The sequence below is a fragment of the Rousettus aegyptiacus genome, unplaced genomic scaffold, assembly GCF_014176215.1.
Source record: "Rousettus aegyptiacus isolate mRouAeg1 unplaced genomic scaffold, mRouAeg1.p scaffold_m13_p_3, whole genome shotgun sequence".
NCBI classification, from domain to species: domain Eukaryota; kingdom Metazoa; phylum Chordata; class Mammalia; order Chiroptera; family Pteropodidae; genus Rousettus; species Rousettus aegyptiacus.
This window is the reverse complement of record NW_023416306.1, coordinates 27,440,253-27,463,126: the sequence shown is the minus strand read 5'-3', so window position 1 is coordinate 27,463,126 and position 22,874 is coordinate 27,440,253. Positions and strand designations below refer to the sequence as shown.

General features: G+C 48.0%; 1 protein-coding gene across 1 annotated transcript in view; it reads right to left on the bottom strand.

Moving 5' to 3' along the window:
• Positions 1 to 2,953: 2,953 nt before the first annotated feature.
• The window catches only part of GABBR2 (gamma-aminobutyric acid type B receptor subunit 2), a 328,955-nt gene continuing 309,034 nt past the window's right edge, over positions 2,954 to 22,874 (bottom strand). Inside the window, exons 14-19 of the mRNA XM_016146294.2 lie at positions 22,233 to 22,343; positions 17,767 to 17,991; positions 15,405 to 15,587; positions 11,864 to 11,993; positions 8,308 to 8,425; positions 2,954 to 5,580 (exon numbers count right to left, since the gene is read on the bottom strand). Coding sequence (XP_016001780.2) covers positions 5,415 to 5,580; positions 8,308 to 8,425; positions 11,864 to 11,993; positions 15,405 to 15,587; positions 17,767 to 17,991; positions 22,233 to 22,343 — 933 coding nt within the window. The 3' untranslated portion in view covers positions 2,954 to 5,414. The remainder of the gene's footprint in view (positions 5,581 to 8,307; positions 8,426 to 11,863; positions 11,994 to 15,404; positions 15,588 to 17,766; positions 17,992 to 22,232; positions 22,344 to 22,874) is intronic.

The window sequence follows — 22,874 nt, the reverse complement described above, 5'->3', positions numbered from 1 at the left end:
CGTATCCTACATGAGTTGGACTGCCAGTTTCCTCTCTATGCCTTCCTCTTCCTTCTCTCTTTTGCTGGCCAGCTCCTACTCATCTTCAGGTCTACATGGGACATGCTCAAAAGTTATTAAGAATTTCACAATAACAATAGCAAAGTATTAAGTCAAGACAGACATGGGACAAGTGTAGAGAGTGTGGAACAGACACAGGGCCCTTTCTGGGTGCACACAGCTTGGTGCCAGTCCTCAGGTCCTCAGCCTGGCCCACTGACCCTTCTTTAGCCTCCTGGGGCTTCTTTGTCCCCCATGTCTCTGTACCCACCTTTTGTACTCAGTGGTACACATAAGAACAGGGAAATATTCCCCAAATGTCAGCTCAAAATGAGGGGAGGGGAGGAGGGCAGAATTCTCAAAAGTTTCAGACAACAATGAGCCCTCACGTAGAGCCCTCCTGATTCCTACAGAATTTTTTTTTTTGGTTCTAAGTAATAGAAACCCTGCTCTGTAAGCAGACAAAGGGACGTATTGGCTCAAAATCAAGATGCTCAGGCAGATGTATCTTTAGACATTGCTGGTCCTTGAACCCTAATAATGTCATTAGAGCTCAGTTTCCCTCTTTTCATTTCTCTCCATGTGGAGGGCAAGATTTCAGACCTGAGACTCTGGCAGGAAACTCTGAGAAGGCCTCTGATTGGCTGGGGTTAGGTGATGTGCATATCCCTGTTCAGGGACGGGAGCAGGGGTGGTTCCTCCAGATTCCTTCCTTAGGAGAGCTGTGCTTCCAGAGGAGGGGTGGAAAATGGGGCTGGCCAGGCAGAGTAGCCAGCGGCCACCAGTCTGCTTTTTTATGCCCGGCACTACCTCCTCTCTCCATCATTGGCTTGTAAACTGGGTCCCAGAAGGGTCTTTGCAGAGAGGAGACTGCACAGGTAACTGCCCGGAAGGTCAGGCCTCTGGCTGGTACCTCAAGCTGGCTGTTTCCAGAACTGCCCGCCCCCCCTCCCCCCCCCAACCCCCCCCCCCCCCGCCCCCACCCCGGGCAGATCCCAGGGTTGTCTTCACAGCACAGGGTGAAGAGATGCCCAGGCAGCTTTCTCAAAGGGCTCCAACTCTAGAATGCCTCTCTTTGAGGCTGGGAAATAGTCTTTCTTTTCAGTCATAACCAAAGGAAGACAAAGAGAACCCTTCGAAAAAGAACAAAGCGCAACACTGCTCTCTGGGCTTCTCTGTTAGATTTCAGTCAGCACGAACCTGCTCCTCGAGGCCTAGCAGGGCATGAACGTGGGTGCCGACAGTATGAGGGTTTTCATCAGCGCTTGGGGAGCGTCTCTCTTTCAGATGCGCTAAGAGGAGAGGTCAGACGTCTTTATCGGTTGACTTGATATTCAGTGCGGAAGTATTCCGAAGACCTCTCCAGAACCCAAGTGGAGAAACGTCTCTATGCCATGGTGTCCCCCCCTGCGGCTGTTCCTTCTCCCCGTGGTCTCGGGTCAGGCGTGAGGGGGCGGACTCACGGAACAGGGCCGGGGTCTCAAAGCCGCGCCATCCAGGTCCCATGTCCGCCCCCTCAGGGCCTTCTGCTTGACCTTGGCTCCTGTTGCTGGGCCTCGGTTTCCCCACCTATAAAACGAGAGTTTAGCCAAGACCTTTAAGGCCCTTCTTAGCTCTTATTTTCTGTGAATCTGGGTTAGGTAGAGAAGGAAGACCAGTCAGGATTCTGGTTCCGTTCCTGCCTTTGCTATGATTCGCTAGGTGACCTTGGGTAAGTTCCTCCTCCATGTTGCACGTTTCCCATCCTCGAACATTCTAGATCACATTAGAGAGCTACACAAAAGGTAACATGGAGCAGGGCTTTCTCAGGGTCAGGTCCACCACTGAGTATCTGGGACACTAGAAATCTCCAGCCTGGGACCAATCTTCCAGTGAGGCCTGAGTCCAGAACCCCTGTTACTGGGGCCTGCACCCAGTTATGTGGCCTGCTTTGACCACCTTGCCCTTGCTTAGACTTCCAGACCCAGTAACCAATATGGATACGCCTCAGGCAAAATATTCAATTCTGCCGAAGAAGCCTATTCTGCGCCAGGGGAGAGGGCCTGATGCTGGATGTGACATTGAGGAAGTGGATGGGACCCCATACTCAGGGGGCTCATGGTCAGGGGTGGGGAGGAGGGGCCAGTGTGAGCATGTACCCAGCGCTGTGAGGAAGGAACAACGTCCTCAGCACAGAAAATAGGGAGGATTTCATGTTGGAGGAGGGTGTTTTGGATGGGACCTTGAAGGATGGGGAAGATTTGAGAGGGAGCTGCAGGCTGAGCACGCACCATGGTAGAGGAAGTGCGGGTGGGGAGGCTGGGAAGGAGCATGGGGCCAAATCTCAGAGGCTGTCATGGCCTGGAGAGGGAGTCAGGGCTGGCGGGGTAGGGCAGTGAGGCTTCTAGATTAGTCAGGAAACTTTTGGCTCCAAGTGATGGCAACTGAATTTGAACTAACCTGGGCAAAATGGCCGATTTATTGGAAGAACTGAGATACCAAGGAAGGCCTTAATGTCCTAGCATGGGGATGGTGTTGCTGGCCAAGGTGCTGCTGGCCTTCAGGAACAGCTACCCAGGGACTCGGGTACCATCAGGACCCATCTCTTGATCATGTTTCTCTTCTTGTTGACTCCATTTCTCTCTTTCATGCCGACTACACTTCTCTACATGAAGGAATCCTGGGGATGAGACTTATTGGCCCAGCTCAGGTCAGGTTCCCACTTTGGACTCATCACCTGTGGCCAGAAACTGGCCCTTGTGATAACAGGGCTGCTGGGATACCGTCAGAAGAAGGCATGGAGGGCAGCTTCTGAAGGAAGGGACAATGCTGAGCAGACAAGCCCCCGCGTTTCGAGCAGAGGAATATGGCCTGGTCTGACCTGCATTTTGGGCTTATGTGTAGGCATCGAAGACGAGAGGTTTTTTTCCTTTTATTCATAAAAACAAATTTGCAACAATTTATTAAAAATCGATACCATGCAATAGGGGTATGAGAAATTCCTCATTTACATTTGATTCTGGCAGTTCCAGTCTAATTTAAAGCGTTTGTGCACTAACATCATTGGAGAACGCCTTCAGGCTGAAGCCTTTTCGGAAATGTACGGTGTGTTTGCTGCGTATAAAAGAACAGACCGTTAAATAGCTAGAGTCACTTCTGTGGGTCTTGTTATTTGCAGGGAAATTAAAAAAAAAAATGGGTGAACCTACAGTATCATTAAGACAGAGAATGTACTTCGTGGGTTAACCTAGAAGACTGTGTGTGTTCAGGAGTCACAATGGGTCACGGACGTACACTCACCTCCGACTGTCCAATACTTTTGTTTCTTTTTTTTTCCTGCTATGCTGGAATAATATTTCTACAGGTATTGTGTGTGCGTGTCTGTGTGTGTGTGTGTGTGTATACATTATGTACAATGAATTGTCTCTTTCCCTTTGAAAAATTAACGTGGCCCTTTAAATGAAATCTGATTTTGGTGAAATCAAGAAAGCAAGTAAATACTGGTAATACACAGTGAGCGACAACACCGATTTTTAGTGCCTAAACAGACAATGACGTCAACTTGACCTGTGATGCGTTAACATTTTTTTTCCCCCCCTAAAAGCTACATTACCTCCAAAACCTCTCTTTGGGGGAGGGGAGAGGAAAGCTATGCTACGTGAAATAGGATGTTTCGAAATGTTGGCGATGGTAAGATTCCCGTGGGCCCTTGTGTCAAAGCCTGGCGGTGACAGCAGTATATTCCTGACTTCAGTGGTCTGGGAAGAGATTATTGCCTGCCTGTTGAAGCTGCCATTAGGTTTCTTTAGGGAGCGAGCAACTGCTCAGTTGTGCAGACGTCCTGGACGTTGTCATTCAGGCCTTTCTTTAGCAAAGAATGAACCTGTCTAGGAATGTCACAAAAGTCAGAGGGAGCCTCTTTCCAGCGGGGCTGATCCTGGTAGAGGGCTATGCTGGGAGCGTCTCTAGGCCACACCCCTGGCTGTCACGAGGGCTGAAGGTCATGATCATCTTGGTACCTCACAGGTCAGGGCTGCTTCACTGCTTGGTTATGAAGCTTTCCTGGATTAGATCAAATTTTGATCCTCAGAATGACCGTGTGAGGTAGGCAGGATGGGTGTTATTTCAACCCCTATTTGTTAAAGAGGGGAAACTGAGGCTCAGAGAGACACCAGTGACTTGCCCAAGGTCATGAAGGGAGTCAGCAGCGGAGTGAGGACTTGAACTCAGGTCTCTCTGACTCCTAGGCCAGTGCTCTATGGGGTTCAATTAAAAGGGAAGAGCAATCTTATGAACAAGAATCAGTGTGCTGACTGATCACTTCCGTGACCCCCAAGGGCTGAGCTCACCAGCTTGTCTGGATGGAAGGCCACCTTCTGGAAGCCTCAGGAAGCCCTCAGCTAGCAACTCCTTCTCCTACGACTACAGGGATGTCTTCTAGAAGAATGCCCCTGCTTCACTTTGGTCAGAAACAAAGTTAGTGGAAAAAAAAAAAAAAAAAAAAACCCAAACAACCTGGCCAGCCTTTGGGCCCTGATGAAAGAGGTTAAAGTGCACAGTCTTTCTTTTTTTTGTGTATGCTGGGAACAGACATTCCATGATTAGCTCAGGTGGCCCCACTTATTACCGGGAACACCTGGTACAAACACAAGGACATGGCCAGTGTGGTGGGTGCATGACCGACTGTCGGTGAATGCTGCAGAGCGTGTCTGCAGTGACGTGCCCTAAATCCCCACAGTCCAGAATGGGTGTTATTGTGTTAATGTGTGGCATTTATCAGAGAGTAAGTTCCCACTGGGAGGCATGCGAGTCAGCCTGCTCCCAGCTCTCGGCCACCTGCTGCAGAGCTGCACCTGGCCGCCCTTCCTGCAGGCTCCCTGTTCCAAGAAGGCCAGGGCTGGCTGGACTGGCAACTGGGGGCCTGGCTGCCCTGCCCACCTCCTTCCCCACAGGGGAGAAGGGCTGGCCTGGGGGGCCACAGCCAGTGATGCGTGTGCAGAGGCAGAGGTGGTTTCTCCAGAAGCCCCTCACCTCTTCCCAAGGCTGTTCAGTGACTTCTAGCTGGAGTTTTAGTGACTCTCTCCTTGTCTAGGATTTTTTTTTTTTTTTTTTTTTGCAGAGTTTCAAATATCCCAATTCCTTGTTTTCAGACATTAAGGAAGAAGTCATTTCCATTCCTCTTCTTTGTGAAAGAATAAAAACTTCCCAAATAAGGCGCGAGGTCAGGTGCCAAGTGCCCCCCATCCTGTCCACCTGAGTGCCATCCGAGCAGTCCCACAAGGCCAGCCGTGGCGCCCAGCTTCTCTGCAGCCACAGCCGACAGGGTTCCTGTAGCAGACGCCTCTGCTCCATGTGGTTCTGTCATGGGGGAGGCCCCGGCCCCAGGCCTGCCGCCCTTACAGGCCCGAGACCATAACTCGGAAGGAGGGTGGCACATGTCTGTGACGGGGGCTGGCGGTGGGGCTGACACAGGGGCTGACACAGCTGGCGTCCACGCCTCCAATGGACGGGAGGTAGGCGTGGTGGAGGATGGGGAGCTGTAGCGACAGCCGGCGCTGGATGCTGCAGCAGGGAGAGACAGAGAGAGGGAGGGGTGTTAATGAAGGGTATCTGCCTGCTCACCAGAAAGTTCCTTGCACTCGCTTTGGCCAAGAGGCTGATGGTAGGAGCAGAGTTTTCTCTGAATCCAAGATCTGTCCATCCCATCATATTACCATTCACCCATGCAGCAGGTACTTAATGCAGACCTTCATCTGCCAACTATTGCCCCGGGGATAACCAGGGAGACGGTAAGCAAGGAGGATGCTTCTTGAGCTTCTAGTGACTCCTTTCTAACAGGGCTTTGCTGCAAACGCCGACAGTTCTCATCCCCTGCGCTCGCAGGCCTCCACGTGGACTTGGTGTTGGGTTCCATCCCTGGAAGGCTTCTCAGCTTCCCTGTCCTTCCCCACTGACTCCGCTGTCCCTTCCTTGCCCAGGACCTCAGCCCTTCTTGCTGGGCCAATTCCAATAGGTTCCTTTTGGGTCTTTCGGCTTCTTAGGTGACCAGCATTCTTTTCAACACTGGGACGGGATACTCAGGGCTCCCTAAGATCTGTCTCTCGCCAAATTCACCAGTTGAATCTTCTTCTCCCTCTCCCTGCAAACCCTACCCTCTGGTGGCTAGGTTCCCCCAAAATACCAGTCATGCCTCTAGTCCTGCCTTTGCACACACTGTTTCCCCAGCCTGGAGTCCTCTCTTTCCAACCTTGATCTGAAGGACTGCTTTTTTTTTTAATTTTTCAAGTTCCAGTTCAAATGTCATCTTCTTTGTGCTAACTCCCTCAGAGAGTGAGCCCCTTCCTCTTCTAAGCGCCACCCCCCCCCCGCCGCCCCCCAGCCCTCTATGCAGCCAGAAAAACCAGAGCTAGGGGGCGAGTCTGAGTGATGAGTGACCGATGGAGGCCTGGCCGATGGAGGCCTGGCCAAAGGACGGGCGGGGAGAAAGGGAGCTGCCTTCAGACTCCCTTCTCACTGCCACGCCCTCCCACCCGCCTTCTCATCAGTCTTGTGACTGGCAGGTCGGGAAGCCGTCTTAACTGCTGGAAAGGCTGCTCTGGGGAAACGTGCCCAGGCCGCTGCCCGCCACCCCCCTACCCCCCACTCTCCGCTCTGCTTGGCTGCACTTTGTGCAGTTCTCCATGGCATCTGGGAAGTTGCATTCCTTGTATTCTTAGACCTTCTTATGTCTCAGGCAGGGAAAAAACCCAGCTCTTTGTAAAAACCCAGTAGGTAAAAATAGTATTGCTCCTCCCATTATAAAGACTAGAGAAGGGTACAGAGTTGATGTAACTTGCTCACAGAAACAAAGCCAGAACTGGGAAGGTGGGACTCTGGCTTCTTTTGTTAAGCCACAGAGTTTTGTGGGAGAGGCCCATCCATACACGGGGGCGTCCTCTTCCCAAAAGGGTGTGCCCTGGAGTATATGTAGGACATTGATGGGGTTCTGAGATGAGTGAGGACAGATGCAGTGCTGCCCCCACACCCTAAGAACCTGTTGGCCGGCCAGAAGGACTTCTCCCAAGAGATGCTTCACTGGAGCTCATGAGATAAGAGTGTTGGAGATCTCATTTTGCAATTAAAGTTGAACTTATGTAATGTCAGCTGTGATCTATTCCTTAAGGCAAGATGGTGTTTACAAAGAGCCCAGGAAAAGGGGAGCTGAAGAATAAACTCTGACCTGGGAAAGGGTGCCCTGTCTGAGTACCTGGGAAAGTCTGCCCGGGCAAGGTGAGCATCTGTGCTTGTCAGTGCCACGGCATTCTGCTGTCTGGTGGAATCCTGTTTATCTTCTCATTTATTCAATAGACACTTGCCAAGGACCTATCAGTGCTGGAAACTGTATTCAGTCCATACGAAGGACTCATATCTTAACCATCAAGGTGCTTACAGCCTAGCGGAGGGATCTGATAGGTAAACCATTGACAAATGCCATGTAACCATCAGTAATTGTTCTGGACTGTATGCCGGGGAGGCCTTAGAGCTAAGTGGGTTGAGAGGCTATTAGCTCTAACACTAAGTGGCCCAAAATGACAACATTGGTGATTCAGCTGTTTTTGTTGGTTCCTCACCACTTGTCACTCCCCAGGAGCCAGCCTGCAGGGCTGACATGCCTAATCTTTGCTTCCAATCTGCTGGGAGCTGGGAAGAGCTAAAAACTGCCGTGGAACAAAGCAAACTGAGATGTTTAGGTCTTTGCTTAGATGTCACCTTCTCATTGAGTCTTCTCTGACCACTCTATTTAAAATTATACTTCCTAAGCCCCTCTTCCGCTCTGTTTTTTTCTCCAAAGTACCTATCATTCATTTAACATACTAGGTTTTGCTTTTAAAAATTATTGTCTTACCAGATAGATTGGAAACTTCACGAAGGGAGGGATTCTTGTCTGTTTTCCTCACTGCTGTGTCCGACACATAGTAGGACTCCATAAGCCATAGTTAAATAAATGCATATAGCAAGGTGAAATTTTATACATGACAAAAGCAGTGTGCAATATTGGAGAACATGGGATTTGATATCAGACAGACTCAAGTTCAAATCCCATCTCCTGCACTTGGCACTTGGGTGAGCTCTGACAAGTCACCTCCCTCTTTTGAATATTAGTTTTCTCATCTGTAAAATGAGCATTGTCATTTGACCTGCATCATGGGATTGCTGTGGCGTTCAAACAAAATAATGCATGTGGAAATATTGTGCAAATTGTAAACTGTCATGCACTCTTTGGCAGTAATTCTCGGAGAAGGTACTTACTGTTCTGGGGAGTTTATATCTTCTATAGGATCTTTGCATGTTCGGGAGGGCTCTGTTGTGTTCCATTGTAGCTGGGGATTTTGATCGAGGTGATTTTTTAAAATGGCCTTTCCCCCATCTGAATGCAAAACAACAATATCACAACACATTCTATTAACTTGATTTTTAAAAATCAACCATGCAATCTTTTTAGGATGCTGCTTAAGGAGAGAGAATGCAAAAGATCCCAGCATTCCTCTGCGTTCTCCAAGCCCAGGTCTCTCCAGCAGCTGTCCTGGAACCAAGGCAGGGAGCCGAGATGCCTCCACCCCGCGATGGAAGTGGTGTGCCATGCTGGGGATGTGTATGGCGTGTCCTGCACCCTCCTTTTCTCCAAGAATAACAGAAAATAAGCCAACCGAGGTAGGCAGCATAACTTAGAAATGAGAGGTTCTAATCTAAAGGCCCTTTTTACTGGTGCATAGAAATGTAATGATGAAGTAAAAAAAAAAACACCCCTCTAAGGCATATTTTGCACATATCTGCTGGGAATTGAAAAGAATAATAGTAATAGCTGATGGGAGTATAAATTGGCATAATCTTTTGGGGGTTGCTGTCAATAAGGATCAAACACTACAGAAAGTGTGTAACTTTTACTCAGAATTGCCACTACTAGGAATTTTCCTAAGGGAATGATTCAGGATGTGTGTGAAGATATATGCAAGATGTTTAAATTGGTATTGTTTACGAAAGCAAAAAGTTAGAATCCTAATTTGTCCAGTAAGAAGGGATTACTTACATGCTAACATGTAAGTCTGAGGTCTCCAGTCAAAGAACCAGAGTGTAGCCACAGAACATGATGAAACATGTTCTCGGCCCCCCTTGTGCTTCCGACTACATGGGGGGATGTAAAGAAATATAAAATATAAAAACTTGGCCCCCACCTGACAGATTTGGATTTATTTGCTTTTTCATTTTTTTCCTTTGCAGTGGGTAACTTTATATGAGTCATTTTGCACCCATGTGAGTACAATCGATCTTCCTTATTTATGAATTCGGTATTCATAAACTTGCTTACTTGCTAAAATTTATGTGTAACCCCCAAATTAATACTTGTCATGCTTTCATGGTCATTGGTTGACACACTCAGAGTGACAAAAAATTTGAGCCGCCCAACATGCACATTCCCAGCTGAGGTCGAAGAAGGTGACAGTCAGCCTTCTTGTTCCAGCTCCTTTTGCAGTCTATTTAGGGCCACGTTTTTCACGTTTTTGTGCTTTGTGTCGATGATTCCACTGTTTAAAATGGGCCCCAAGAGCAGTACTGAAGTGCTGTCTAGGCTGTGATGTGTCTGATGGGGAAAGTATGTGTTTTAAAATAAACTTCATCCAGGCATAAGTGATAGTGCTGTTGACTGAGAGTTCGATACTAATGAATCAAAAAAATATATTAAATAAGGTGCCTTTGAAGAGAAACACACATAAAACCAAGTTATGTATTTGATCGGCTGACAGAAATATCAACCTGCAAGAGGCTTGCAGGAACCTAACCCTTTATTTCCCCAAGGAATGATGGTTCGGGACTCATGAATTCACAGTTCATAGTGACGTTATGACACATAATTATCGCGAATAACAAGAGTTACTTGAGAATGCCCATTTCCACACCTGTTTCGTCACATTCAAAGCAAATTTTTCATTTCTAGTCTTTGCCAGTTTTATAGGAGAAAATGATATCTCACTGCAAATTTAATTCAAACTCCTTTAATAAGGAGTGAGGTTGAGCATCTTTTCATAAGCATAAGAATGACCTGTATTTCCTTTTATGAGAATTTTTTGACCATTTTTCTCTTGGGTTATTGGATCTTTTCTTGTTAATTTGCATATTCATATGTATTTGCATAATTATATGTACTTTGGTTATAATTACATATGATTTCTCCTTATGTGTAAGGGACTAAGCTTGTTATCTGAGTTATAACAATTTTTGGCTTACACTGTTGTTTAGTTTTTTGACTGTACTTGTGATAGCTTTTGCATTGTTAAATATTTTTCTTTCGTAGTTCAATTTATCAACCTTTTTTTTGTGTGTGGTTTCTATATTTTGCATCAAACTGAAAAAGGCTTTTCTTCCTCTGAGATTATAAAATAAATTCTCCTATGCTTTCTTCATGGCTTTATTTTTTATATTTAAATATTTTATCTATTTGGGGTTTATTTTTGCATAAGGTATGAGTTAAGGATCTAACTTTATTCCTTTTTAGATGGTCCATTTATCCCAAATAAATTTATTGAATAATTCATTTTCCCCATGCAAATTTGAAATACCCAACTTTACCAAATACTAAAATTACTAGGAATAGTACTTTTTCAATTTCCTTGTTACTTATCTCAGTTTAAACATTTTTAATAATCAACATCTTATATAAGTTTATAACATTGCTTTTATAAGAATACTTATTAACTTTATAAGAATAAAATAAACAATTTTTATTGACTGAAAAATAATTTTATAACAAATTAATGAATATATACTAATGATAAAATGCAGAAAATAGAAATGTAGACGATTACATAAAATGAAATGTGAAAGATTCCCTTCTCACCCGCCCTCTGCACTGTGCCGGTCCCCTTCCACGCAGGTAGAGACTATTAATAATTTTGTGTTTGTTCTTCCAAATCTTTTAAAAAATGCACTTACACACACACACACATATTCATTTATATGGATCGTAATGCTGGTCTTCATCTTGCTTTTTCACTTGGAGATCTTGCCATATCTACCCAAATTGATCTACCTCCTTGTTTAAGAGCTGTGTTATGTGTCGTATTTAGCTGTATTATAATTAATAAAACTACCCCAAATGATGAATATTTAAGTTAATTCCAGTTTTCCTCCCCTAAAAATAATGTTGTGAAGAACAGCATGTGTCTACATCTCTGCCTACAGAGTGGGAGTATGTCCAAGGGACAGGCGCCCCCTAATGGAATTGCTAGGTTAAGAGGTTGAACATCTAACATTTGGAGGGTGCCAGACTGGCTTCCAAACCATTGCAGGAGGATACTCATTTCCACACACTCTTACCAACACTGGTGATTTTTAAAAATGTTTCTGAAATGTGGGCAAAAGTGGCTTGTGTTACTTCAGCTTGTATTTCCCAGGTGGTTTGGGGAGACTGAGGGTCATGTCATATCCCGCTAATCATTCCTTTCCTGTACATTGATGAGATGCATTTGAAACCAAGGAATGTTGTTGGGAAAAGTACAGGTAAGCTCTCTGTTAAGAGCAAAATCCTCCCAGTCAGATCACTGGGAACGTGGGCTACACTGCGTACGTGTGCAGCCGGAGCCCAAGCGACTGAGAAACTGAAGCCTCAGCTCTAGGCAGAGTGGGTTTCCAGATGGACACCGAACTGTGGTCAGAAGATGTGTGTTCAGATGCCCTAGCTCTGCTTGTGTGACTTCAGAGAAGCCCGCCCCCTCTTTGAGCCTCACTTTCTTCATCTGTAAAATGGAAGATGGATGGCTGGTGTCTGATACCCAGGGCCCCATGTTCCAGGGGCCCCGTCCCTTCTTACCTGTGCTCTCAGTGAAATTCCCCAGGTTGAGGATGTCATTGAGCTCTTGGTAGTGGTTCTGTTTAATGTAGGTGGTCTTTTCTGGTGTGTCCTGCAGCTGCATGGTGACCTCTTCCAAGTCTTTATCCAGCTAGAAGACAAAGGCTCCAGCTGAGTCGGAGCCCCTGGCCCGGCGCTGGCAGCCAGGCCATGGGAGCCAAGCAGCAGCTCACAGGACCACAGGGCTGGGTCTTGGCCTGGCTTTGGGAGGGCACTGAGGGCTGGAGGGGCTGCTGCTTGTTGGAGAAGAGACACAGAAGGGCCCGGCAGTTCTTGTTCTGGGAGAAGCTGTGGTAAGAGGGGCCTGGGATTTGCAATGACGCATCCAGTGCAGGCTTGTACCTTGATGGGGCCACCAAGCGAGCCCAGAGAAGCAGGGTGGGAGAGTGTTGTAGTGCAGGCTCTGAGGCTGGACCAGCCTAGGGGCAAACCCAGGGCTGCTCCTTACTGGCTGATGAGAACTGAGTCTCAGTTCCTTCATCTGTAGAATGGCTTAATAACAGAACCTACCTTATGGGATTCTTCTGAAGATTAAATGAGATAATACAAGAAAAGTTTAGCCTAGGGCTTGACACATAATAAGAGTAATCTACTATAATAATATTACCGTAATTATTATTATTAATAAGTAGCAGGACCCTGGGGGGCAGGGAGGACAGATCTGCAGGGCTGGCCAGCTCTGACCCTCACACTGTCACAGGGACTCAGCCTAGGAGAGGCTTCTTCAGAGGAGTTGGTCGTGATGAGTCCCAGTTTTCCCAGGTTAGGTAAAAATCGGATACAAACCCTGGGCAGTTCAGCCCTGAGAAGCCTGGGGACTGTGTGTGTGTTGGGGAGTGGATGGTAGTTGGGAAGAGTAGTGGGCGTCACACTACAGTATCAGGGAGGGTACGTTATACACTGTAAAGTGCAGTTCCAATGTCAAGAGTACAGCCATGAATTGTTTAATAAGTTTTCATGTGGAGGAGGAGAGAGATACCTTTTTCTGTGTGATCCGAACAGCAGGGCTAGGATCAAAGGGTGGAAGTAACGGGAGGTTGGACTGTTATTTAATTCCAGGAAAAACAATGCAACATTTTAAGAGTTTTGACAGTGGTTTGGATATTTGGTTTCCTAGACAAAGTGAGTTGACTTTTCATTGCTGGAGTGTGCATGTAGAAGTCAAATGTCAAGGCACAGAGATGTGGCATTATTAGTCATAGAGAGGTCTGACACTAAAACAGAAACTGCGGTGGGCTTTGAGGGACGGAAACCTTTCCCACTTGGCTCCAGGGGCTGACGGGGTGCCCCATCCCAAAGCAGCCAGCTTTACATGCACGCACGACTGTATAGAGGATCTTTGGGGTAGACTACTGGGAGCCCCCCACAGTCGAGGCTGGCAGATCTAGCAACTAAAAACAGAATGCTCAGTCACATTTGAATTTCAGAAAACAAGGAATCATCTTTTAGTATAACCCAAATATCGTACGAAATATACTTATACTAAAATTAGGCTTGGCTGTTTGTCTGAAATTAAAATTTAGCTGGGCATCCGGTATCTCATCTGATGACCCTACATCCCACTTCTTCCTTGGGACTGTGAGCTGGGGACTGCATTTCCCAGCTTTCCCATGGCTAAGCGTGATGTATAAGTTCTTGCCAATGCAACTGGAGTAAACCAAAATGTGTACAATGTAGTATCACTTGCTTAAAAGGCAATCTCGGGCATGAACTTTCATTCTTTTTTGTTCCTGAGGCTGGGAACCGGACATGCCTTTCACTCAGCTTTGACTGTACCGTTGAGGAAAACAAACGCCTTGGGGAGTGGCAAACGAGAGTGAAGGAGTCTCATCTGGCCATGACCTTGGGGCACAGAGCTGCCTGCCAATTTGGACCTCCCTCCTTAGGACCATTAGGTGAGAGAGAAATAAATGTATATTTTCTTTGGGCCACTTTATTTTGGGGCCTCTTTGTTACAGCAACTTAGCCAGTATCCTAACCAACACACACTCCTTTGTTCCTTTCCTGTCTCATCAAATAAGAACTCATCTATTAAACACATAGCCCAAGCACCAGGCGCCCAGTCACAACCCTTGACCCAAAGGGAGGGGTAGAGAGGGGGAAGGTAATTTAGTTTCCTTTCCCGGATATACAAAGTCCAGAATTTGAGGTTTGGCCTGGGTACAGAGGAATCGGGTTATGGCCTCTCTGAAATACTCAAGAACCAGTTAAGGACGTTCAGGAGAAAGGTGACGTCTGCTGCAGCAAACTCTCTTTCCTGAAAAGTTTCTCCTCACTTTCTACTCTTTTGAGGTACATCATACAGATGTGGGTGATTACTGGGTTGTATTGGGAGAGCAAAAAATTGAGGGGGGCACACAGTTAGGAAGCTACTTGTGAAATAATAGAAAATGTTTGGCTGCTCCCCACCCCAACCCTGTTCCTGACACAGGGCTCCTGAAACCCTTATAATTTCTTGGGTGATAGGAGTGTTTTTGTCCTAACGAGGTGACTCTGAGTGGGCTCCTGGATGAGGGCTGGTCACCAGAAAGAACAACCCATGATTAGAAGCTTGGGGTTTTCAGCCCTCATCCCTATTCTCTTGAGAAAGGAGAAGGGCTGAAAACAGACTTAATGATCTATCATGCCTATGTGATGAAGGCTCCATAAAAACCCGACAAATACAGGGTTTGGAGAGCTTCTGGACTGGCAAACAACACACCCACGCTGGAAAGGTGCACACCGCAGCTCCATGGGGACAGACGCTCCTGCACTTGGGACCCTCCTGGCCTTACCGTATGGGTTTCTTCATCTGGCTATTCATCTGCATCCTCTATCATACCCTTTAATAAACTGGTAAATGCAAGCATTTCCCTGAGTTCTGTGAGCTGCTCTAGCAAACCGATCAAACCTGAGGGGGAGATTGTGGGAACCTCTGATTTGTAGCTAAGTCAGGTAGAAGTTGTGGGTGGCCTGGGGACCTACTACTTGTCATTGGCATCTGAAATGGGGTGGGGGCAATCTTGTGAGATGGAGCCCTCCAGGCAGATAGTGTTAAAATGGAGTGAAACTGTAGGACAGCCAGCTGGTGTCAGAGAGAATTGCTTGGTGTGGGAACGGCCTCCTCATATTTGGTGACCAGAAGAGTCTGAAGTGAAGGAGACATACAGGAGTCAAAAAACTGAATATTTTCCACTCATGACTGTAACCTGGGAGTTCACAAATATCTAAGAATGCCTTTTTTTCTGGGCACATCTTGAACCGAGGCATTACTGGACCCTCAGAGCCTGGGCCAGGTGGGCAATAAACTCCTGCCGGATTCTGACTAACGACTTCCTTCTAGTTCATGTTCCCCTGGTCCTTGCAGCCATAAAGACAGCAGACGGGACTGCACAGCTGTGATGCAGGATGTCCTGGAGGAGATGTGGGGAGATGTGGGGAGCAGCAGCTGGGCACCCCTGCACCTGCACACGGGACTCAGAGGGGAGAGTGGGGCGCTGCCTGGCGCCGCCGTGGGAGGTACCTCTGTGATTTTCATTCGCAGACGATGGTTTTCTGATTGCAGGCCCTCTAGGCGGGATGTGCTTGCTTGGTTCACGCTGGTGACTGAGGTGGATGTTTTAGAATCTTCTTTCTTCTGATTCTGAGTGAACTGGAATCGTCTGTTCTGAGTTGCTGCATCTGGGTTTGTTCTCAGAGTGATGAGCTGAAAGGACAAAGCTCGGGTTGAAAAGAGAACCCCAAGGTCCTCCCTCCCCTTCCCCATCCAGTCCCTCCCAGCAAGACCTATACTGGGAGCAACAGGGGTCCCCAGAAAGGATACAGGCTGGGCATCTAGAGCTCTGGGCTCAGGCTTTTCTTTGCCACTCACTTGCGTGTGACCTGGAACAGGCCCCATCCACTCGCTGAGTCTTGGTGTCCTTCCTTGCCAGTAGGAGTCTGGTCTCCTGACCCTGATTCCACCCGTATCCCAACCATCCTGCAGAGCTCTCCTAGGGCCCCTTAGGCCTGGCTCCAGCTAAGGTTCACTCTGCCTTAGGCCTTCCGCCATGTGGAAAATAAACCTGAAGGTGACAGTTGTGAAGACAATGTGATGGAGGAAAGTGAAGGCTTCTGCTTGTAAGACCAACTCTTGAGTGTTGGGGGCAGACTGATGACTAGCTCTGTCACTGAGAAAAGCATTTTTGTATGAAAGAAAAGGTTGCCATTTGATCCTGATCCTACTCACTTAGTCCGCATACACATCTTTAGTTCGTGGCAGGCTCTGGGTTCAGTACTGGAGAGCAGGGGCCGTGGACCCTGACCAGGGGCCAGGAGCTGAGCTCTGGGGAGGGTCTGGAAGGATGGCGAGGATAAGAGAATCCCAGGGGGAAGAAATAGCACGCGCCATGTCAGGGAGGCCTGGGGCTCGGACGCTTATGGAGAAGGGCAGTTTGGATGGTAGACAGGGATCTCTGGAGAGACTAGAGAAGACTCAAGGGTCCTGAAAAGCAGCCCAATATCAGACACCCAGTCTGGAGTTGGGAGGGCAGTGAGGAGCTATTGAGGGTGACGGAACAGGATGACACAATCAGAGCTGGGCTTAGAATCATCTGGAATCTTTGAGAGGATGGCGAGAACATCCGAGAGCAGACAGAGGAGTGTGGCGCTGGCCTGGAGCCTGAGTAGGTGCTGACAACTAGAGAAGGAAGGAGCATACACCAGAGGCATTTAGGGCAGAGCTGATGCTGCTTAGGGACTGGGGAGGATGGAGGAGCCATGGACAACCTGTAGGGGACAAAGGACCCCGAGTGATCTCTCCTCTCCTAGTTCTCCTAGGTAGATACTCCTTGACTTGGGCCAATGACTTCTTTCCAACTCAGTCTGTTTCTTCTTCCTTTACTCTTGAGACATGCTGAGATCAGATTTCCCTCTATACCTGCGGTCCCCAACCTTTTCAGTACTAGAGACCAGTGCTCCTATGAGAATCTAATGCCTGATGATCTGAGGTGGAGCTGAGGTGGTGACGCTTGTGCTAGGGGGCGGCTGCAAACACGGATGAAGATTCCATTGCTCGCCACTCACTTCCTGCTGTGTGGTCCAGTTCCAAACATGCCATGGATCGGTACCGGTCTGCGGCCCATGGGTTGGGAACCCCTGCTCTATACAGACCAGCCTAATGCAGGGGGCACCTAAGAGGTCAAAGCCTCTGACTCGCTGCCCCGCTGCCGGGTAGAATAATGTTTGAAAAATACCTCTTAGGGTGGCCTGAGGGAAGCTCTTCAGATGAATAGAAAAATGTAAGTGGCTGTTAAAAATGGTTATTCCTTTTGATTCACTAATACTACTTCTGCCACGCTATTGTAAGGGAATAATTGGAAACAAGGAAAACGTGGTATATAGAAAAAAGTTATTTATAATATTAAAAATCTGAAAACAACTAATGCTCACCAATAGAAGATCAAAAGGACAAGTAAATATGGCACTTTCCTTCAATGATGGTCATGAATGTAGAAAAATACAGAGGACAAAAAATTAAGTGAAAAAGCAAACTACAAAGCAATATGTGTGCTATAATTATAGTCATATAAAAAAAATCACAGCCTAACCATTAAAAAAACACTGGAAGGAACACGTCAAAAATATTTACAGTAAACAAAACAAAACAAAATATTAACAGTGGCTATTTTGGGTCATAAGATTATATATGAGATTTCTGAAATATCTGGTTTTCACTTTTTTTTTGCATTTTCTAAACTTTCTGTGATGTGAATTGTGTTCATCATAAAAAAAAAAAGATGTATGAAACTTAGAAAGTAGAGGACACTCAGCAATCCCCTGTGACAGAGTCGGAGGCCAGAGGCCAGGGTGGCGAGGGTAGGGACTCGTCAGCCCCTGCCCCGTACCTTCGGCACAAACACCAGGCAGAGGGTGATGGTGCTGCAGAAGATGATGACGAGGGCCACGATGCAGAACTGCACGTTGGGCTGGTCCCGCGTCAGGAAGGAGACGGCGGCCCCGATGATGCACATGATTCCCACGTTGTAGACGCTCATCCCGATGTACTTGCTGTCGTTGAGCGCGGGGATGCTGACGTTGCGCGTCTCCCAAGCTAAGAAACAACCGAACAACTGAAACAGTGAACAGAAAGGGGAGACGGTTATTACCAACTGCTGGCACAAGCTCGCTGCCCCAAGGAGCTACCGAACTGAGGGTTAGTCAGGAAGGGGGGACGGGGGGGGGGGGAGGGAGGCTGGGGCTTTGCTGTCGGCCAGGTCTTCTTATTGTCACCATCTGTCTCATGGCCTTGGGTTGAGTCTGGGGGTGCAACAGCTGTCTGGTTTTCCTTTACCTCCACCCGTGGTTCACACACGGGCCTACAGGAGGCCTCAGTGGGATGGAACTTCAGACATGATCTCAACCACCTTCCCTCATTCTATAAACACCGAGGCCCAGAGAGAAGAAGGGACTTGCCCAAGGCCACATAGCACTATGGTGCCAAAAGTGGACTGTGTCTCTAAAAGTTCAGGCTAGTCTTTTTTTCTATTAAACCAGGCAGAGCCCCTGTGTTTGGGATTTCTGTTACCCTCAATGCACATAGCCACCAAGATCAGAGACTACATTTCTTAGCTGTCCTTGAAGCTAAGCGCGGCATATGACTATCTTCTGGACAATGCCATACGGCGCGTATAATAAGCCTGTTCAAGTTCTGGGAAGTGTCTTTAAAGGGAAAGGTGTTCCTACTGGAGGGACTGGAATGGGATGGCTGGCGCGCGAGCAGCCATCTTCGACCACGCTGTGAAAGTGGCACGATGAAGACGGGGAGCCACAGGCGAAAGGAGCTCAGGTGCTGGGAGGCCCCACGCCTCCCCCGGATTGCTTACCCAAGAGGAAAATTAGCTATCTCCTTAGCCGCTATTATTTTTGTAGGCTTTTTTGGTCGCTTGCACCTCTACTTTTAGACAACACATCTCCCGACAGAATTGGACAGGGTAGAAGTCAAACGTGATCTGAAGCAGGGCACTGAGAGTCTAGCCTTGCTACAGCGTCCAAGGGGAGGGCAGGCTGCAGAGGGAAGCGCGGACGGCGTGCAGGGCAGACACGGTGGTGCGGTGGGTGGGAGGAAGAGCTGAGCAAGACGGCTGGCTGGTGCAGGGGCTTCGGCTGCGGTCCAGCACGTGCAGGAGGCCTTCCGACAAAGACCCCCTTTCCCTGTGACCTCATCACTGCAGCTCGGGGCATCCCACGTCTGCGTGAGCCATTTAACATCACAGCGCGGGCCTAAGTTTTGGGGTCCGATTTAGTTTGGCAGCACAAGGCCGTGTGGTAGAAGGGTGGCTGGCACAAGGCTGGTGGATCTGGAATCTGCTCTGCTATCTACTGGCTGCGTGACTCTGGGCAAGTCGCTTCACCTCTCAGGGCCTTCATTTCAATATCTATGAAATGGGAAAGTAATTATCTCACGAGGTTTCTATCTGAATGAAATGAGAGGGCGGATGCAAAAGCATTTTGTAAGTGGAGATGTCCTGTACAGAAGTACGTTAAACAAAGGTATTTTGTAATACGTATTATTTTATACAATCATGATTGTTTCCCTCTCCTTTTCTTAGTGTGTTATCCTGCAGACTGATTTGTTTTGTAAAAATTCCTTTTAACATGGGGAACCAGAAGCCCAGGAAGCAGATACTGAATGAGGGAAGGAAACCAACCAAGGCTGTGGAAGCCTGCTTTGTTCTGGTGCCCTGAATGTGGCCCCTGGTAAGCCCTCAAGGGCACTGGGCGTGGCTGTCCACGTTCTACAGGGGAAGAAGCAGAGGCTCAGCGAGGCGAAGTGACCTGCCTGGGAGCCACAGCAGTGAGTGTCAGGGCTGGGTGGGTGCCAGGGCGCCCGCTCTCTGACACGTCTGCAAGCCTCCTCCCTGCCATGCTGCCAGCGGGTCAGCAAACCACGGTGGGAGTCTCTACCAGTCACAATGCGCGGGCCGGTCTGGGGAACTCGTGACTGGCTGTGACACTCTGAAGCGTCAGGAGGAAGCAGAAAGTATAACTTGTTCTTAGGTCTTCTAGGAACAGAATGAGGGTTCATGGACATAAGTTACACTGAGGCCGATTTCAGTGGAGGATGAGGAAGAGCTTTCCGGTAAAGCGACCCATCTCTAGTGGGTTGAATGGTAGCCCTAAAAAAATATGTCCATGTCCTAATCCACAGATATTTTGAACATGAACTTAATTGAAAAAAGAGTCTTAGAAGATAAAAAGAAGGATCAAGAGATAAGATCATACTGGATTATCTGGGCGAGCCCTAAATCAAATAACAAGAGTCCTTATAAGAGACACATGGAGGACAGACTTGAAGAGAAGGCCATGAGACAGAGGTAGAAACTGGAATAATGCAGCCAGCCACAAGCCACGGAATGCCTGGAGCCATCAGATCCCGGGAGAGGCAAGGGAGCATTCTCTCCCAGGTCCTTCGGAGGGAGCATAATCCTGCTTTCATTTCAGACTGGCCTCTAGAACTGTGAGAGAATAAATTTCTGTTGTTTTAAGGCAACAGTTTGTTCTGGCAGCCACAGGAAACTCATATACCATCCATGGATGGCACAGGCTGCTTTGAAGGGGGTGAGCTCCCCATCACTAGAGGTGTGGAAGCAGTGAGTGAATGAACACTAGGGGGATGCTGAAACATCTGACTGCAGAGTGGGCCTATAAGGCCGTGCATATTCTTTCCGGTCCTGAGATTCTGTGCTTCCAGAGCAGGTGGGAGTTTACTCATAAATCCTAAGGGCCAGGTAGGCTGTGGACAGTCCTTTGAAACTGTGCCGTCACAGTTTTATTGACATGATTTGATTTAAGGTATTAGCTTCATTGGAAGAGCAAGAGTTATCTCCAGCCACTTTTGAAAGTAGGGGGAGAAGATAATAAATAGCCAAAACATTATAGATATATCCAGTTTAAAGAGTTAATCTGATTCACATAATCTAATTTCTCAGTCCCAGGATAAAAGACATGGAGGCTGGAGGGATACTAGAAAGAGTCTAGTTTCACTCTTTACTCAGCAAGGGCTGGGGAAACTCAAGTCATGGGGTGCTGCACACTTCCTGCGACAGGGAGCTCATTTCTTTCCAGGGAACCCCATCACATCTGTGGACACTGCTCTGTTATATAACATCTTTCCTTACATGGACCCGAGAGCTGCCTTCTGACAATTTTGATAGAACCGCGATGATGGTTCTCTCCTCAGGTCTGAGCCACTTGTCCCTGACAGCCCTGGTGACCATGTCCTCAGAGTGTGTCCTTTTCCAAGTCCAGGACCTTTGGCCAATCTTCAAGGTCCCATTTCCACTCTGGGTATCTCTTGTGGACACCTCCAGGGTCATTGCTTTGTGGGGCTCAGATGGCAGCCCAGTAGTCTTCAAAGGACCTCTGTGGAAACCAGAAGAGGGTCTCAAGCAGTATGAGATAGGGGGCAATCTTTGCCTAAGGTCGCTTAACACCTGCTCTTCTGGTGTGGCCCTTTGAAGGACACAGGATCCATCACTAACAGTTCTCAGAAGCAGCAGCAGGTGGGGAAGCACTTGAGCAGTGCAAGAAAACCCAGTTTATCTGACTTTTGGAGAGGACTTCCTTTTCCACGTGTGAGCTGAGGCCACACAGCTACAGATGATAGCTTAACTTTGCTGCGAAAAGATCTTAGGAGGTTGTATTAGCAGCTTCCTGCCACCGGAGGGGATTTTAAGTGGAAGCACAGTTTTCACAGGATGTGGAGAGAAGATTCAAGGATCAGTCTGGGATAAGGTAGGGTGGGGCTGACCTTTCAAGTCCTTTGCAACTTTGGAATCCCACGACTGTGTGAGGTGGGCTTGATATGTGATCTTTGATGAGGAGAGTGGAAGGAGGGCTGGGTTCTGAGATTGGAGGTTACTCAGTGGCCTTTGGCAAATCACTTAACCTCTCTGAGCCTTACTTTCCTCATCTATAAAATGAGGATGAGTCCATTCACTTCCCAAGAGTTTAGAGGATCCAGTGAAATTCAGAATGTGAACATGCCCTAGATGTCAACAGACTGCCATTCCAGGAGCGGTATAGTGGCAACTGTGAGACACACTCACAGATTTTTGACTCTGTCGCTTATTAGCTGAGTGACCTTGGGCAAGCAGAGTCTCAGCATCCTCATCAGTGAAATGGGGACATGATTTGTACTATCTCATGGGCTTGTTATGAGAACTGAGGAAATGTGGCAGACACTAGGCCTGGCATAGAGTAAGTCTGAGTCCCGGGGGCTCTGTTTGTTTCTGTGTTGATGGAGGTCTCTGGGAGAGGGCGCTGAGGCAGCGAAGTACTTCCCCTGCTCTGCCTCCTGCTCCGCACCTACCATGAGCAGCCCCTTGTAGGCATAGACGATGCCGAGCCAGATGGTCATGTGGGTGTTCTCGCAGTGCTCCAGGAGAGGGCGGATGGAGATGTCCCGTCCTGCTGGGTCCGGCTGTGCAAAGAGAAAACAGAAACCCAGGGATGGCACTGGGCACCCTTCCAGTATCTAGGTCCCTACCTGATGGCCATAGCCAGTACCACCAACCAAACGGCCTTTTGGACCCCACCTCTGTGTTCCCGTGGGGCTCAGGCCTCAACCAACATTGGCTACCTTCTGTTTCTTGGTCATGACTCAGCCATGAACTCTAGTTGTCTGCCCTTCCCACTTGAGACTTGAGTCAAAGCTCCTTAAGATAGAGACTGGGTTACTTCTTTGTCCCTAGAACCTATCATGAGACCGGAACCAGAGCATGCATCTGTGATGTTTGCTGAAAAAGTGAGAATGAGAATGAAGCATGAAGTTAAGTCAGGAGGCCTTTAGGTGTGTCTGGGGTGAGTCTAGGTGGCCAGAGATACAGTATTTACTGGCTGGGCCAAGCTTGGGGCCTGCCAAGGCTTTTTAAGAAGACCCTCTTGGCTACCACCCCCATAAAGGGAACAGTGGTGGCAGCCACGTGATGTATCACATGACGCATCCGGGGTC